At 37.2% G+C, this 19147-nt stretch overlaps 1 protein-coding gene across 6 annotated transcripts in view; it reads left to right on the top strand.

Annotated features, from left to right (window-relative positions):
• Window positions 1-19147, top strand: part of MTMR8 (myotubularin related protein 8) — a 242315-nt gene that overhangs the window by 121386 nt on the left and 101782 nt on the right. For 2 of the 6 annotated variants that reach the window (XM_060407421.1, XM_060407419.1), the window contains one exon: window positions 8356-18567. The exons of the other annotated variants lie outside the window; for them this stretch is intronic. In XM_060407421.1, the coding sequence (XP_060263404.1) occupies window positions 8356-8746 (391 nt within the window). In that variant the 3' untranslated portion in view covers window positions 8747-18567. Of the gene's footprint in view, window positions 1-8355; window positions 18568-19147 lie in introns of those variants that run through there. 6 annotated transcript variants of the gene reach the window in all.

The raw sequence follows: 19147 nt of genomic DNA, 5'->3' as shown, positions 1-19147 counted from the left end.
CTGAAAGTTGCAACACTTGCAGCCAGCATTGGTCAACAGAAAGGGCCCAGTTATTCTGCATGACAACACCCAACCAATGATTCCCACAACCAATGATTCAAAAGTTGAACAAATTGAGCTATGAAATTGTATTCATCCACCATATTCATCTGACTTCTCATCAACAGACTACCAATTTTTCAAGCATCTCGACAACTTTTTGCAGGGAAAATGCTTCCACAACCAGCAAGATGTAGAACTCTTTCTGAGAGTTTGTCAAATTCCAAAGCACAGTTTATTAGGATACAGGAATAAGTGAATTTATTTCTTATTGGCAAAAATCTGTCAATTGTAATGGTTCCTATTTTGATTAATTAAGATCTATTTAAGCCTAGTTTTAACAATTTAAAATTCACAGTTAAAAACTGCAATTACTTTTCCACCGAACTAATACTTCTGCTAGCTTTGAGTTTAGTTTGTTATTATTTTTCTACATCTTCAGGTAAAAAATTATGTTCTTAATTTGAGATATTCATTTTTTTAAAGTATGTATTTATAGCTCTAAATTTCTTTCTTAGTACTGCTTTTGAAGCATCCCTAATGTTTGGTATGTTGTATTTTTGTTTTATTTATCTCAAGGTGTTTTCTAATTTCATCTGTGTGTTTTTTTTTCTTCGACATGTCAGCTGTTTAATTTTCACATATTTGTTAATTTCCCATTTTTCATTTCTAACTTTATTTCTAGTTTCATCTCACTGTCATCAAAAAATATAATTTGTATTACTTTAATCTTTTGTTTGTTTGTTAAGACTGGAGAATGGCCCCTGTGTGTTGAGAAAAATGTATATTCTGTTCTTTGTCATGTAATTATCTATAAATGTCTATTAGGTCTAAGTGGCTTATAGAGTTGTTCAGGTTCTCTATTTCCTTAGTGAAATTCTTATTATTCCAACCATTACTGAACATTGGCTTTATAAGGTTTTACAATTTTAAGTTGTATGTGATTTCATAATGCCTAAATTTAGGGTCAAGAAAAAAGAATCTTAAAGGCCCAGAATCCTTTAAGGGAACAAACTAAAATTTCAAAGTACATTCACAGCCAATTTGCCCATTAATTGGGGGAAAACAAGAAAAATATATCAGAAAAGGAATATTTCATTCATTCAATAAATTTAGTTAATATAGTGATATTATGGCTCCTTTTGTGGATGTCCCTTGCTATCTATAAAACATGGTAAGTTTTGTCTACGTGCATGCATTAAAATATATTAGATGCGAAGTGAAGTGAAAGTTGCTCAGTTGTGTCCAACTCTTCACAACCCCATAGACTATACAGTCCATGGAATTTTCCAGGCCAGAATACTGGAGTGGGTAGCCTTTCCCTTGCTCCAGGGTTTCTTCCCAACCCAGGGATCAAACCCAGGTCTCCCACATTGCAGGCAGATTCTTTACCAGCTGAGCCCCAAGGGAAGACCATATATACAACATGTTTCAAACCCTTACTATAGGCAGGTAATAAACAATGGAAGATTATGCAGTTATCTGTCACTGTGGCCACAGAAGATTCAAACAGGAATCCCTGTACTTTGTTCCATTTGTTAAATTCATGTGAATAATTTCGGAGAAACAGCTATTTGTGATTCATTTAACTATTGTGTGGTGTTCCTCATTTATGCTGTTCCTATTGCTCCTCAAATTAAAGATGCCAGGGTAGTCAGTACCAGGGAGAAAAGTGAAAAACCTCATTTGTAGCATTGGAAAGGCACAGCAAGTAGAATGTTTTGTTTTGTTTTTTTTAATTTTTACTGTATTTTACTTTGTGATACTGTATTGGTTTTGCCATACATTGACATGAATCCACCACGGGTGTACATGAGTTCCCAATCCTGAACCCCCCTGCCACCCCATATCATCTCTCTGGATCATCCCCGTACACCAGCCCCAAGCATCCTGTATCCTGCATCGAACATAGACTGGTGATTCATTTCTTACATGATAGTATACAGGTTTCAGTGCCATTCTCCCAAATCATCCCACCCTCTCCCTCTCCCTCTGAGTCCAAAAGTCTGTTCTTTGCATCTATGTCTCTTTTGCTGTCTCACATACAGGGTTATCATTACCATCTTTCTAAATTCCATATATATGTGTTAGTATACTGTATTGGTGTTTTTCTTTCTGGCTTACTCACTCCAGTTTCATCCATCTCATTAGAACTGATTCAAATGTATTCTTTTTAATGGCTGAGTAATACTCCATTGTGTATATGTACCACAGCTTTCTTATCCATTCATCTGCTGATGGACATCTAGGTTGTTTCCATGTCCTGGCTATTATAAACAGTGCTCCGATGAACATTGGGGTACATGTGTCTCTTTCAATTCTGGTTTCCTCGGTGTGTATGCCCAGCAGTGGGATTGCTGGGTCATATGGCAGTTCTATTTGCAATTTTTTAAGGAATCTCCATACTGTTCTCTATAGTGGCTGAACTAGTTTGCATTCCCACCAACAGTGTAGGAGGGTTCCCTTTTCTCCACACCCTCTCCAGCATTTATTGCTTGCAGACTTTTGGATCGCAGCCATTCTGACTGGCATGAAATGGTACCTCATTGTGATTTTGATTTGCATTTCTCTGATAATGAGTGATGTTGAGCATCTTTTTATGTGTTTGTTAGCCATCTGTATGTCTTATTTGGAGAAATGTCTATTTAGTTCTTTGGCCCACTTTTTGATTGGGTCATTTATTTTTCTGGAATTGAGCTTCAGGAGTTGCTTGTATATTTTTGAGGTTAGTTGTTTGTCAGTTGCTTCATTTGCTATTATTTTCTCCCATGTCTTTTCACCTTGCTTATTTGTAAAAGAATGAAACTAGATCACTTTCTAACACCACTCACAAAAATAAACTCAAAATGGATTAAAGATCTAAACGTAAGACCAGAAACTGTAAAACTCCTAGAGGAGAACATAGGCAAAACACTCTCCGACATAAATCACAGCAGGATCCTCTATGATCCACCTCCCAGACTATTGGAAATAAAAGCAAAAATAAATAAATGGGATCTAATTAAAATTAAAAGCTTCTGCACAACAAAGGAAACTATAAGCAAGGTGAAAAGACAGCCTTCTGAATGGAAGAAAATAATAGAATGTTTTTTGGAGGGGAAGGGTTTGGGAGTACTGGAAGTTACTCAGCTGTGTAAACTATACTGGACTTTTTTTGCTTTTTTAAAAAAATATTTATTTTTAATTGAAGGACAATTGCTTTACCAAATTTTATTGTTTTCTGTCAAACCTCAACATGAATCAGCCATAGATATACATATATCCTCTCCCTCTTGAACCTCCCTCCCATCTCCATCCCCATCCCACTGTCCTAGGTTGATACAGAGGCTATGTTTGAGTTTCCTGTGACATACAGCAAATTCACATTGGCTATCTATTTTACATATGATAATATAAATTTCCATGTTACTCGCTCCATACATCTCACCCTCTCCTCCCCTCTCCCCATGTCCATAAGTCTATTCTCTATGTCTGTTTCTCCATTGCTTCCCTGTAAATAAATTCTTCAGTACCATGTTTCTAGATTCTGCATATATGTGCTAGTATACAATATTTATCCTTTTCTTTCTGACTTACTTCACTCTGTATAATAGGCTCCAGTTTCATCCACCTCATTATAACTGTCTCAAATGTGTTCCATTTTATGGCTCAGTGATATTCCATAGTGTATATGTACAACAACTGCTTTATCCATTCATCTGTCCATGGACATCTAGGTGACTTCCATATTATAGTAAATGTAAATAGTGCTACAGTGAACAATGGGATACATGTGTCTTTTTCAATTTTGGTTTTCTCAGGGTTTATGCATAGGAGTGGGATTGCTGGATCATATAGCACTTTTATTCCTAGTTTTTAAAGGAATGTCCATACCATCTTCCATAGTGGCAGTATCAATTTACATTCTCACCAACAGTGTAAGATGTTTCCCTTTTCTCCACACCCTCTCCAGCATTTGATGGCCATTCTGACTGGTGTGAGGTAATACCTCATTGTAGTTTTGAATTGCATTTCTCTAATAATCAACAACCTTGAGCATCTTTTCATGTGTTTGTTAGCCTTCTGTATGTCTTCTCTGGAGAAATGTCTCTTTAAGTCTTTTTCCCACTCATTAATTTGGTTGTTTCTTTTTCTGTTACTGAGTTGTATGAGCTGGTTGTATTGTTCATTTTGGAACTTAATCCTTTGTCAGTTGTTTCATTTGCTATTATTTTCTCTGGTTGTGAGGATTGTCTTTTCATCTTGCTTATAGTTTCCTTTGCTGCACAAAAGCTTTTAAGTTTTATCAGGTCACACTTTTTACTTTTCTTTTTATTTCCGTTATTCTGCTGCTGCTGCTAAGTCACTTCAGTCGTGTCCGACTCCGTGCGACCCCATAGATGACAGCCCACCAGGGTCCCCCGTTCCTGGGATTCTCCAGGCAAGAACACTGGAGTGGGTTGACATTTCCTTCTCCAATGCATGAAAGTGAAAAGTGAAAGTGAAGTCACTCAGTCATGTCTGACTTCGCGACCCCGTGGACTGCAGCCTACCAGCCTCCTCCATCCATGGGATTTTCCAGGCAAGAGTACTGGAGTGGGTTGCTGTTGCCTTCTCTGTTCCATTATTCTAGAAGGTGAGTAATAGAGGTTCTTGCTTTGATTTATGTCATCAAGTGTTCTGCCTATGTTTTCTTCGAAGACTTTTATAGTTTCTGGTCTTACATTGAGGTTTTTAATCCATTTTGAACTTATCTTTGTGTATGGCATTAGAAAGTGTTCTAATTTCATTCTTTTACATGTAGCTGTCCAGTTTTCCCAGCACCACTTATTGAAGAGGCTATCTTTGTCCCATTGTATATTCATGCCTCCTTTTTCAAAAATATGGTACCCATAATTGCATGAGTTTATTTCTGGGTTTCTGTCTTGTTCTATTGGTCTATAGTTCTGTTTTTGTGCCAGCACCATACTGTCTTGATGACCATAGCTTTGTAGTATAATCTGAAGTCAGGAAGGTTGATTCCTCCAGCTCCATTCTTCTTCTCAAGATTGCTTGGGCCATTTGGGGTCATTTGCTTTCCATACGAATTCTGAAATATTTTGTTTTAGTTTTGTGAAAAATGCCATTGGTCATTTGGTAGGGATTGCACTGAATCTGTAGACTGCATTTGGCAGTATAATATTTTCACAATATTGATTCTTCCTACCCAGGAACATGGAATATCTCTCCATCTGTTAATATCAGCTTTGATTTCTTTCATCAGTCTCTTATACTTTTCTGTGTATATTTCTTTTGTCTTCTTAGGTAAGTTTATTCCTAGATATTTAATTATTTTTGTTGCAGTGGTTAATGGGATTGATTCCTTAATTTCTCTTTCTGATTTTTCATTGTTAGCATATAGAAATGCAAGTGACTTCTGTGTATTGATTTTATATCCTGTGACTTTGCTCACTGATTAGCTCTAGTAATTTTCTGATACTATCTTTAGGGTTTTCTGTGTGCAATATCATGTCATCTGCAAACAGTGAGAGCTTTACTTCTTTTTTGACCTGGATTACTTTTATTTCTTTCCTTCTCTGATTGCTGTAGCAATCATTGAGAATTTCACCATTAAGAATAATGTTTGCTGTAATGTTAGCCTTTACTATGTTGAGGTAGGTTCCTTCTATGCCCGTTTTTTGAAGTGTTTTAGTCATAAATAGATGCTGAATTTTGTCCAGGGCTTTTTTTGCATCTATTGAGATTATCATATGCCTTTTATCTTTCAATATGTTAATATAGTGTTTCACGTAGATTGATTTGCGTATATTGAAGAATTGATTGATTTGTATATATTGAAGAATATACTGCCAAATGCAATATTACATATATTGAAGAAAATTTATGGTTTCTTTCCTTTTGATAATTTCTTGTTGTTGTTGCTGTTCTTCTTCTTCATTTTTTTCCAGTTGCTTTAGGTATAAAGTTAGGTTGTCTATTCAATGTTTTTCTTGTTTCTTGAGGTACAATTTTATTACTATAAACTTCCCTCTTAGAACAGCTTTTGTTGCATCCCATTAGTTCTGAGTTGTCGTGTTTTCATTGTCATTTGTTTCTAGGAATTTTTTTATTTCCTTTTTTATTTCTTTAGTAACCTGTTTGTTATCAGTAGCGTATTGTTTAATCTCCATCTGTTTGTGTTTTTTAGTGTTTTTTTTTTCTTGTAATTGATATCAAATCACATGGCATTGTGGTCAGAAAAGATGCTTGATATAATTTAAATTTTCTTGAATTTACTGATGTTTAATTTGTGACCCAAGATGTGGCCTATCCTGGAAATGTTCCATGTGCACTTGAGAAGAAGATGTATTCTTTTGCATTTCGATGGAATATCCTAAAGATGTCAGTGAGATCCATCTCCTCTAACATATCACTTAAGACTTGTGTTTCCTTATTAATTTTCTGTTTTGATGATCTGTTCATTGGTGGGAGTGGGGTGTTAAAGTCTTCTACTATTACTGTATTACTGTCAGTTTCTCTTTTTCTCTCTGTTAATGTTTGTCTTATGTATTGAGGTGTTCCTATGTTGGATGCATCAGTTCAGTTCAGTTCAGTTCAGTCACTCAGTCATGTCCGACTCTTTGTGACCCCATGAATTGCAGCACATCAGGCCTTCCTGTCCATCACCAACTCCTGGAGTTCACTCAGACTCATGTCCATCGAGTCAGTGATGCCATCCAGCCATCTCATCCTCTGTCATGCCCTTCTCCTTCCACCCCCAATCCTTCCCAGCATCAGGGTCTTTTCCAGTGAGTCAACTCTTTGCATCAGGTGGCCAAAGTATTGGAGTTTCAGCTTTAGCATCAGTCCTTCTAATGAACACACAGGACTGATCTCCTTTGGGATGGACTGGTTGGATATCCTTGCAGTCCAAAGGACTCTCAACAGTCTTCTCTAACACCAAAGTTCAAAAGCATCAATTCTTTGCTACTCAACTTTCTTCGCAGTCCAACTCTCACATCCATAAATGACTGCTGGAAAAACCATAGCCTTGACTAGACAGACCTTTGTTGGCAAAGTAACATCTCTGCTTTTGAATACGCTATCTAGGTTGGTCATAACTTTCCTTCTAAGGAGTAAGCATCTTATCAAATGGGCCTTAGAAAGCACCACTACGAACAAAGCTAGTGGAGGTGATGGAATTCCAGTTGAGCTATTTAAAATCCTGAAAGATGATGCTGTGAAAGTGCTACACTCAATATGCCAGCAAATTTGGAAAACTGAGCAGTGGCCACAGGACTAGAAAAGGTCAGTTTGCATTCCAATCCCAAAGAAAGGCAATACCAAAGAATGTTGGGTGCATAGATGTTTACAATTCTCATGTCTTCCTTTTGGACTGATCCCTTGATCATTATGTAGTGTCCTTCCTTATCTCTTGTAATCTTTATTTTAAGATCTGTTTTGTCTGACATGAGGATCGCTACTCCAGCTTTCATTTGCTTTCCATTTGCATTTAATATATTTTTCCATCCTCTCACTATCAGTCAATATATGTCTTTAGGTCTGAAATGGGTTTCTTGTAGACAACGTATATATGGGCCTTGTTTTTGTACCCATTCAGCCAGTCTATGCCTATTGGTTGGAGCATTTAATTCATTTACATTTAAAGTAATTATTCATATATATGTTCCCGTTGCCATTTTCTTAATTATTTGGGGTTTGTTTTTTTAGATCATTTTTTACTTTTGTATTTCCTAACCATATAAGTCCCTTTAACATTTGTTGTAAAGTTGGGTGGTGGTGCTGAATTCTCTTAACTTTTGCTTGTCTGGAAAGCTTTTGACTTCTCCGTCAATTTTGAATGAGATCCTTGCCAGGTAGAGTTATCTTGGTTGTATATTTTTCCCTGTCAGTACTTTAAGTATATCCTGCCATTCCCGTCTGAGCTGCAGAGTTTCTGCTGTAAGATCAGTTGTTAAACATAATGGAATTTCACTTGTATATTACTTGGTGCTTTTCCCTTGGTGCTATTAATATTTTTTTTTCCTTGTGTTTAATCTTTGTTAGTTTGATTAGTATGTCCTGGCATACTTCTCCTTGGGTTTGTCCTGAATGGGACTTTTTGCTCCTCTTGGACTTTATTAACTATTTCCTTTTCCATGTTTGGGAAATTTTCAACTATAATTTCTTCAAAATTTTTCACACAGCATTTATTTTCTCTTCTTCTTCTGGGACCCTGATACTTCAAATGTTGGTGCATGTAATATTATACCAGATGTCTGTGAAACTGTCCTCAGTTCCATTCATTCTTTTTACTTTATTCTGCTCTTCAGCAGTTATTTCCATTTTATCTTCCAGGTCACTGATTCATTCTTCTGCTTCAGATATTCTGCTATTGATTCCTTCTAGAGGTCAGGAAGCAGCAGTAAGACCTGGACATAGAACAACAGACTGGTTTCAAATAGGAACAGGAGTAAGTCAAGGCTGTATATTGTCACTCTGCTTACTTAACTTATATGCAGATTACTTCATGAGAAACGTTGGACTGGAAGAAACACAAGCTGGGATCAAGATTGCCGGGAGAAATATCAATAACCTCAGATATGCAGATGACACCACTCTTATGGCAGAAAGTGAAGAGGAACTAAAAAGCCTCTTGATGAACGTGAAAGTGGAGAGTGAAAAAGTTGGCTTAAAGCTCAACATTCAGAAAACGAAGATCATGGAATCTGGTCCCATCACTTCATAGGAAATAGATGGGGAAACAGTGGAAACAGTGTCAAACTTTAATTTTGGGGGGCTCCAAAATCACTGCAGATGGTGACTGCAGCCATGAAATTAAAAGACGCTTACTCCTTGGAAGAAAAGTTATGATCAACCTAGATAGCATGTTCAAAAGCAGAGACATGACTTTGCCGACTAAGGTGCATCTAGTCAAAGCTGTGGTTTTTCCAGTGGTCATGTACGGGTGTGAGAGTTGGACTGTGAAGAAGGCTGAACGCCGAAGAATTGATGCTTTTGAACTGTGGTGTTGCAGAAGACTCTTGAGAGTCCCTTGGACTGCAAGGAGATCCAATCAGTCCATTCTGAAGGAGATCAGCCCTGGGATTTCTTTGGAAGGAATGGTGTTAAAGCTGAAACTCCAGTACTTTGGCCACCTCATGTTGACTCATTGGAAAAGACTCTGATGCTGGGAGGGATTGGGGGCAGGAGGAGAAGGGGACGACCGAGGATGAAATGGCTGGATGGCATCACTGACTTGATGGACGTGAGTCTGAGTGAACTCTGGGAGTTGGTAATGGACAGGGAGGCCTGGCGTACTGCAATTCATGGGGTCGAAAAGAGTTGGACACAACTGAGCAACTGAACTGAACTGAACTGAGAGTATTTTTAATTTCAGTAATAGGGTTGTTTGATTCTGTATGTCTATTCTTTAATTCTTCTAGGTCTTTTTTGATTGATTCTTGCATTTTCTCCATTCTCTTTTCAAGGTTTTTGATCATATTTGCTATCATTATTCTAAATTCTTTTTCATGTACTTTGCCTATTTCCTCATTTATTTGGACTTCTGTTTCTAGGTTGTTCCTTCATTTTTCCAGTATTTTCTGCCTTTACATTATTATTTTTTTAACTTTTTGTGTTTGAGGTCTCCTTTTCCTAGACTTCAAGGTTGAATTCTTTCTTCATTTTGGTTTCTGCCCTCCAAATATTGGTCCAGTGGTTTGTGTAAGCTTCATATAGGGTGAGATTTGTGTTCAGTTCTTTTTTTCTCTCATGGGCAGAGCTGAGTGAGGTGGTAATACTGTCTGCTGATGATTGGGTTTGTATTTTTGTCTTGTTTTTTGTTTGAATGAGGCATCCTACACAGGGTGTGACTGGTGGTTGGGTGATGCTGGGTCTTATATTCCAGTGGTTTCCTTTGTGGGAGTTCTCACTATTTGATACTCCCTAGGGTTAGTTCTCTGGTAGTCTATGCTATTGGAGTCAGTGCTCCCACTCCAAAGTCTCAGGGCTTCATCTCTGGCCAGGAACGAAGATCCCACAGGTGGTTTCTAATGGCATTAAATGAGATTAGAACAAATACCCAAAGTTGAGAAACCCAAGATGAACCCCAGACAAATGGCAGCTACAAAATCAGGCAAACAATAATTAAAATTATGGCATATACACCCATAAGTAAAATAGAACAGTCCAATAAAAATAAAGTAAAATAGATTGACCCAGCAAACAAAGGAAACCAAAAATGATATATTACAGTTAAGTACAAGACTAAAGTACATGCCAAAGCCTTTGACTGTGGGGATCACAATAAACTGTGGAAAATTCTGAAAAAGATAGGAATACCAGACCACTTGACATGCATCTTGAGAAACCTGTATGCAGGTCAGGAAGCAACAGTTAGACATGGAACAACAGACTGGTTCCAAATAGGAAAAGGAGTATGTCAAGGCTGTATATTGTCACCCTGCTTATTTAACTTATATGCAGAGTACATCATGAGAAATGCTGGGCTGGAAGAAATACAAGCTGGAATCAAGATTGCAGGGAGAAATATCAATAACCTCAGATATGCAGATGACACCACTCTTATGGCAGAAAGTGAAGAGGAACTAAAAAGCCTCTTGATGAAAGTGAAAGAGGAGAGTGGAAAAGTTGGCTTAAAACTCAACATTCAGAAAACGAAGATCATGGCATCTGGTCCCTCACTTCATGGGAAATAGATGGGAAACTGGAAACAGTGTCAGACTTTATTTTTCTGGGCTCCAAAATCACTGTAGATGATGATTGTAGCCATGAAATTAAAAGATGCTTACTCCTTGGAAGAAAAGTTATGACCAAACTAGATAGCATATTCAAAAGCAGAGACATTACTTTGCCAAGAAAGGTCCATCTAGTCAGGGCCATGGTTTTTCCAGTGGTCATGTATGGATGTGAGAGTTGGACTGTGAAGAAAGCTGAGCAGCAAAGAATTGATGCTTTTGAACTGTGGTGTTGGAGAAGACGCTTGAGAGTCCCTTGGACTGCAAGGAGATCCAACCAGTCCATCCTAAAGGAGATCAATCCTGGGTGTTCTTCGGAAGGAATAATGCTAAAACTGAAACTCCAGTACTTTGGCCACCTCATGCGAAGAGTTGACTCATTGTAAAAGACTCTGATGCTGGGAGGGATTGGGGGCAGGAGGACAAGGGGACGACAGAAGATGAGATGGCTGGATGGCATCACCGACTCGATGGATGTGAGTTAGAGTGAACTCCAGGAGATGGTGATTGACAGGGAGGCCTGGCGTGCTGCAATTCATGGGGTCGCAAAGAGTCGGACATGACTGTGGGACTGAACTGAACTGAAAGCACAAACTGGAAAACAAAACTAAAGCAAGTTGCCAAGTGGGGAATAAAGCAATGAGAACAAAACTAACAAATATGGTGAGAAGAAAGGGAAGAAGGAAAGAATAGATTTCAAAGTTAAACACAGGTAGATAAAGAAGATTTATATACATTAAAATTTAATTGCAAGGAGAGAAGAACAGTAGGAAATGCAAATAAAGGAATTCTGCTCCTGCTAATTCGCTTCAGTCATGTCTGACTCTGTGTGACCCCATAGACAGCAGCCCACCAAGCTCCTCTATCCCTGGGGTTCTCCAAGCAGGAATACTGGAGTGGGTTGCCATTTCCTTCTCCAATGCATGCATGCATGCTAAGTCTCTTCAGTCGTGTCCAACTCTGTGTGACCCCATGGACAGCAGCCCTCCAGGTTCCTCTGTCCATAGGATTCTCCAGGCAGAAACACTGGACTGAGTTTCCATTTCCTTCTCCAAACAAAGGAATCGATGTAGAAAAATAATAATAGGCTTAAAATTAAAATTAAAAAAATAGGAAATAAAAGAAGGGGACTAAAAGGAGAAGTCCACAGAATTGCAGGAGGCCTAAGTAGAGGCAGAGGTTTATAACAACATAAGAAGTGTGATTGAAAATAAAAAAAAAGAATCAAAAAGTTATTAAATTTCATAGTGCTCATTAAATCTACAACAACAACAGATTGGGGAAAAAATCCAAAAGAAAATGCAAAACAAGTCAAAATAAAAGAATACTAAATATTTTTTCTTCATTTGCTGCTGTCAGCATCCTTCGCTCACTGGGAGTCACAGTCCGCCTTGCCCCCCTGGGGTGCCTTCCAACACTGCTCTGGTCTCTGGACCTGCTGTGCTGGTAGCTCAGACTCTAATGTAGTCCTACTCCTGTGTGTTCTTGCCTCCAATGTCCAGTGCGTTTTCTTTGTGGGAGCTCCCATGGCCTTTTATATACTCTATAGACACAGAGTCTGCCTAGTTGATCATGTGGATTTAATCTGCTACTTGTATAGCTGGTGGGAAAGTTTGGCTCTTCTTCCTTAGCCACACTGCCTCGGGTTTCAATTGTGGTTTTATTTCCACCTCTGCCTGTGGGTCATCCACTGGGGTTTGCTCCTGAGGCTGCCCTGAAGGTACTTGGTCTGGCCCAGTGAGGACCAGGTGTGGAGATGGTGCAGCTACTTGGGTCACAGGGGTTCTGGAAGCACCAGCTACTAACAGGAGTTGGCGGCTAGGGCAGCAGGAAATACAGTGCTCTAGAGGGATATGGCAACCAAGGGTATGAGACAAATTCAAATTCAAGAAATTACGCCCAAGTTTGGTCAAAGTGAAGCTTGAGATAGAAGTTATTTCCCTTTCATCCCACAAAACTCCATTTAATGTCTATATTTTTTAAACTTCACTGAAGTTAAATTTGTGTGACTTAGCCAATTCGCAGTTCTAGGCAGTAAAAGTACATATGTTGTGGTTTAAAATTTTTCCAGCTTTTTTGAGATGTAGATCACATATACCATTGTATAAGTTTAAAGTGTACAACATAGTGGTTTTAAACATGTGTATATTTTAAAATGACTACCATTGTGGTTTTAGTTAACACTCCCATCACCTAACCATTATATTTTGTCTCTGTGTTTAAAATTTAAAATCAATTGACCTAGCAATTTTCAAATATGCAGTACAATATTATTAACTATAATCACCATGTTATACTTTACATCCCCCAAACATCAATTAATCAATCATATAACTGGATGTTTATAACATTTTCAGATTTCCTTCACCCATTCTCAACATCACTCTTGTTCTCTGTTTCTATGAGTTTGGTTTTGTTTGTTTGTTTGTTTTTTTCCTAAGATAATTTTATAAAACGTACAGATCAAAGCAGAAATAAATGAAATAGAGACAAAGAAAACAATTGAAAAGATCATTGAAACTAAAAGCTGGTTCTTTGAAAAGGTAAAATTGATAAACCTTTAACCAGTCTCATCAAGAGAGGACACAAATCAATGAAATTAGAAATGAAAAATGAGAAGTTAAAACTGACACCACACAAATAGAAAGGGTTATAAAAGACTACTTCAGGCAGCTCTCTGTCAATAAAATAGACAACCTAGAAGAAATTGACAAATTCTCAGAAATGTACAATTTCCCAAGACTGAAGCAGAAAATATGAAGAGATCAATTACAAGCATTGAAATTGAATCTTAAAATGGAATCAAATTGATTTTAAAACTCCCAACAAACCAAAGTCCGGGACCAGATGGCTTCATAGGTGAATTCTATCAAATAAAAGAGTTAATATGTGTCCTTCTGAAACCCTTCCAAAAACTGGTAGAGGAAAGAACACTTCCAAACTCATTCTATGAGACCACCGTCACCCTGATACCAAAACCAGGCAGAGATATTACAAGAAAAGAAAATTAAGGTCAATATCACTGGTGAACATAGTCGAAAAATCCTTAACAAAAAACTGGAAATCAAATACAATATATTAAAAGGATCACATATCATGAATGAGTTGGATTTTTTCCCAGGGATGCTAGGATTTCTCAATATCTGCCAAAAGAACAGTGTGATACTGCACATTAGCCAATTGAAGAATAAAATCCATATGATCATCCCAATAGATGCAGAATAAACTTTTGTCAAAATTCAGCACCCATTTGTTTTTTTCTTTTGCTTTTATTTCCAATATTCTGGGAAGCGAGTCATAGAGGATCCTGCTGTGGTTTCTGTCAGAGAGTGTTTTGCCTATGTCCTCCTCTAGGAGTTTTATAGTTTCTGGTCTTACATTTCGATCTTTAATTCATTTTGAATTTATTTTTGTGTATGGTGTTAGAAACTGTTTAGTTTCATTCTTTTACAAGTGGTTGACCAGTTTTCCCAGCACCACTTGTTAAAGAGATTATCTTTTCTCCATTGTATATTCTTGCCTCCTTTGTCAAAGATAAGGTGTCCATGGGTGCATGGATTTATCTCTGTGCTTTCTATTTTGTTCCTTTGATCTATATTTCTGTCTTTGTGCCAGTACCATACTGTCTTGATGACTGTGGCTTTGTTTTTTTTTTGTTGTTGTTGTTTTTAATTTTTATTTTTACTTTATTTTACTTTAAAATATTGTATTGGTTTTGCCATACATTGACATGAATCCACCACGGGTGTACATGCGTTCCCAAACATGAACCCCCCTCCCACCTCCCTCCCCATAACATCTCTCTGGGTCATCCCCGTGCACCAGCCCCAAGCATGCTGTATCCTGCATCAGACATAGACTGGCGATTCGATTCTTACATGATAGTATACATGTTTTAATGTCATTCTCCCAAATCATCCCACCCTCTCCCTCTCCCTCTGAGTCCAAAAGTCCATTATACACATCTGTGTCTTTTTTGCTGTCTTGCATACGGGGTCGTCATTGCCATCTTTCTAAATTCCATATATATGTGTTAGTATACTGTATTGGTGTTTTTCTTTCTGGCTTACTTCACTCTGTATAATTGGCTCCAATTTCATCCACCTCATCAGAACTGATTCAAATGTATTCTTTTTAATGGCTGAGTAATACTCCATTGTGTATATGTACCACAGCTTTCTTATCCATTCATCTGCTGATGGACATCTAGGTTGTTTCCATGTCCTGGCTATTATAAACAGTGCTGCGATGAACATTGGGGTACATGTGTCTCTTTCCATTCTGGTTTCCTCGGTGCGTATGCCCAGAAGTGGGATTGCTGGGTCATATGGCAGTTCTATTTGCAATTTTTAAGGAATCTCCACACTGTTCTCCATAGTGGCTGTACTAGTTTACATTCCCACCAACAGTGTAGGAGGGTTCCCTTTTCTCCACACCCTCTCCAGCATTTATTGCTTGCAGATTTTTGGATTGCAGACATTCTGACTGGTGTGAAGTGGTACCTCATTGTGGTCTTGATTTCAATTTCTCTAATAATGAGTGATGTTGAGCATCTTTTCATGTGTTTGTTAGCCATCTGTATGTCTTCTTTGGAGAAATGTCTATTTAGTTCTTTGGCCCATTTTTTGATTGGGTCGTTTATTTTTCTGGAATTGAGCTTCAGGAGTTGCTTGTATATTTTTGAGATTAGTTGTTTGTCAGTTGCTTCATTTGCTATTATTTTCTCCCATTCAGAAGGCTGTCTTTTCACCTTGCTTATATTTTCCTGTGTTGTGCAGAAGCTTTTAATTTTAATTAGATCCCATTTGTTCATTTTTGCTTTTATTTCCAGAATTCTGGGAGGTGGGTCATAGAGGATCCTGCTGTGATTTATGTCTGAGAGTGTTTTGCCTATGCTCTCCTCTAGGAGTTTCATAGTTTCTGGTCTTACATTTAGATCTTTAATCCATTTTGAGTTTACTTTTGTGTGTGGTGTTAGAAAGTGATCTAATTTCATTCTTTTACAAGTGGTTGACCAGTTTTCCCAGCACTACTTGTTAAACAGATTGTCTTTACTCCATTGTATATTCTTGTCTCCTTTGTCAAAGATAAGGTGTCATATGTGTGTGGATTTATCTCTGGGCTTTCTATTTTGTTCCATTGATCTATATTTCTGTCTTTGTGCCAGTACCATACTGTCTTGATGACTGTGGCTTTGTAGTAGAGCCTGAAGTCCGGCAGGTTGATTCGTCCAGTTCCATTCTTCTTTCTCAAGGTTGCTTTGGCTATTCGAGGATTTTTGTATTTCCATACAAATTGTGAAATTATTTGTTCTAGTTATGCGAAAAATACCGTTGGTAGCTTGATAGGAATTGCATTGAATCTGTAGGTTGCATTGAATCTGTAGGGTAGTATACTTATTTTCAATAGATTCATTCTTCTGATCCATGAGCATGGTATATTTTTCCCTCCATTTATGTCCTCTTTGATTTCTCTCACCAGTGTTTTATTGTTTCCTATACATAGGTCTTTAGTTTCTTTAGGTAGATATATTCCTAAGTATTTTATTCTTTTCATTGCAATGGTGAATGGAATTATTTCCTTAATTTCCTTTTCTGTTTTCTCATTCTTAGTGCATAGGAATAAAAGGGGTTTCTGTGTGTTGATTTTATATCCCGCAGCTTCAGTATATTCATTGATTAGCTCTAGTAATTTTCTGGTGGAGTCTTTAGGGTTGTCTATGTAGAGGATCATGTCATCTGCAAACAGAGTGTTACTACTTCTTTTCCAATCTGGAGTCCTTTTATTTCTTTTTCTGCTCTGTTTACTGTGGCTACAACTTCTAAAACTATGTTGAAAAGTAGTGGTGAGAGTGGGCACCCTTGTCTTGTCCCTGACTTTATGGGAAATGCTTTCAATTTTTCACCATTGAGGATAATGTTTGCTGTGGGTTTGTCATATATAGCTTTTATTATGTTTAGGTATGTTCCTTCTGTTCTTGCTTTCTGGAGAGTTTTTATCATAAATGGGTGTTGAGTTTTGTCAAAGGCTTTCTCTGTATCTATTGACATAATCATATAGATTTTAATTTTCAATTTATTAATGTGGTGTATTACACTGATTGATTTGCAGATTTTGAAGAATCCTTGTATCCCTGGGATAAAGCCCACTTGGTCATGCTGTTTGATCTTTTTAATATGTTGTTCGATTCTGATTGCTAGAATTTTGTTAAGGATTTTTACATCTATGTTCATCAGTGATAATGACCTGTAGTTTTCTTTTTTTGTGGCATCTTTGTCAGGTTTTGGTATTAGGGTGATGGTGGCCTCATAGAATGAGTTTGGAAGTTTACCTTCCTCTGCAATTTTCTGGAAGAGTTTGAGTAGGATACGTGTTAACTCGTCTCTAAATTTTTGGTATAATTCAGCTGTGAAGCCGTCTGGTCCTGGGCTTTTGTTTGCTGGAAGATTTCTGATTACAGTTTCAATTTCCATGCTTGTGATGGGTCTGTTAAGATTTTCTATTTCTTCCTGGTTCAGTTTTGGAAAGTTATACTTTTCTAAGAATTTCTCCATTTCTTCCAAGTTGTCCATTTTATTGGCATATAATTGGTGATAGTAGTTTCTTATGATCCTTTATATTTGTGTTGTCTGTTGTGATCTCTCCATTTTCATTTCTAATTTTGTTGATTTGATTCTTCTCCCTTTGTTTCATGATGAGTCTAGCTAATGCTTTTTCAATTTTATTTATCTTCTAAAAGAATCAGCTTTTGGCTTTCATGATTTTTGTTACGGTCTCTTTTGTTTCTTTTTCATTTACTTCTGCCCTAATTTTTAACTTTTCTTTCCTTCTAGTAATGCTGGGGTTCTTCATTTCTTCCTTTTCTAGTTGCTTTAGGTGTAGAGTTAGGTTATTTATTTGACTTTTTTCTTGTTTCTTGAGGTATGCCTGCAGTGCTATGAACCTTCCCCTTAGCACAGCTTTTACAGTGTCCCCTAGGTTTGGGGTTGTTGTGTTTTCATTTTCATTTGTTTCTATGCATATTTTGTTTTCTTTTTTTATTTCTTCTGTGATTGGTTGGTTATTCAGCAGTATGTTTTTCATCCCCCATGTGTTGGAATTTTTAATATTTTTTTCTCCTGTAATTGACATCTAATCTTACCGCATTGTGGTCAGGAAAGATGTTTGGAATGACTTCAGTTTTTTTGAATTTACCAAGACTAGATTTATGGCCCAGGATGTGATCTATCCTAGAGAAGGTTCCATGTGCACTTGAGAAAAAGGTGAAATTCATTGTTTTGGGGTGAAATGTCCTATAGATATCAATTAGGTCTAACTGGTCTATTGTATCATTTAAAGTTGTGTTTCCTTGTTAATTTTCTATTTAATTGATCTATCCATAGGTGTGAGTGGGGTATTAAAATCTCCCACTGTTATTGTGTTATTGTTAATTTCACCTGGCATACTTGTTAGCATTTGCCTTACATATTGTGGTGCTCCTATGTTCAGTGAATATATATTTATAATTGTTATTCTCCCACTGTTATTGTGTTATTGTTAATTTCACCTTTCATACTTGTTAGCATTTGCCTTACATATTGTGGTGCTCCTATGTTCAGTGCATATATATTTATAATTGTTATATCTTCCTGGATTGATCCTTTGATCATTATGTACTGTCCATCTTTGACTGTTTTCACACCCTTTGTTGGGAACGCGTGTACACCCATGGTGGATTCATGTCAATGTATGGCAAAACCAATACAGTATTATAAAGTAAAATAAAGTAAAAATAAAAATTTAAAAATAAAATAAAATCTATTTTATCTGATATGAGTATTGCTACTCCTGCTTTCTTTTGATCTCTATGTGCATGAAATATATTTTTCCAGGTCTTCACTTTCAGTCTGTATGTATCCCTTGTTTTGAGATGGGTCTCCTGTAGACAACATAGAGGTCTTATTTTTTTATCCATTCAGCCAGTCTTTGTCTTTTGGGTGGGGCATTCAACCCATTTACGTCTATGGTAGTTATTGATTGGTATGATCCCACTGCCATTTACTTTGTTGTTTTGGGTTCGAGTTTATACACCCTTTCTGTGTTTCCTGTCTTGAGAAGATCCTTTAGCATTTGTTGGAGAGCTGGTTTGGTGGTGCTGAATTCTCTCAGCTTTTGCTTATCTGTAAAGCTTTTGATTTCTCCTTCATATCTGAATGAGATCCTTGCTGGGTACAGTAATCTGGGTTGTAGGTTTTTATCTTTCATCACTTTAAGTATGTCCTGCCATTCCCTTCTGGCCTGAAGAGTTTCTATTGAAAGATGAGCTGTAATCCTTATGGGAATCCCCTTGTGTGTTATTTGTTGTTTTTCCCTTGTTGATTTTAATATTGGTTCTTAGTGTTTGATCTTTG

This window comes from Ovis aries, chromosome X (genome assembly GCF_016772045.2).
Source record: "Ovis aries strain OAR_USU_Benz2616 breed Rambouillet chromosome X, ARS-UI_Ramb_v3.0, whole genome shotgun sequence".
NCBI lineage: Eukaryota > Metazoa > Chordata > Mammalia > Artiodactyla > Bovidae > Ovis > Ovis aries.
Note: the sequence above shows the minus strand (reverse complement) of the source record. Positions and strands in the feature narration are given on the sequence as shown.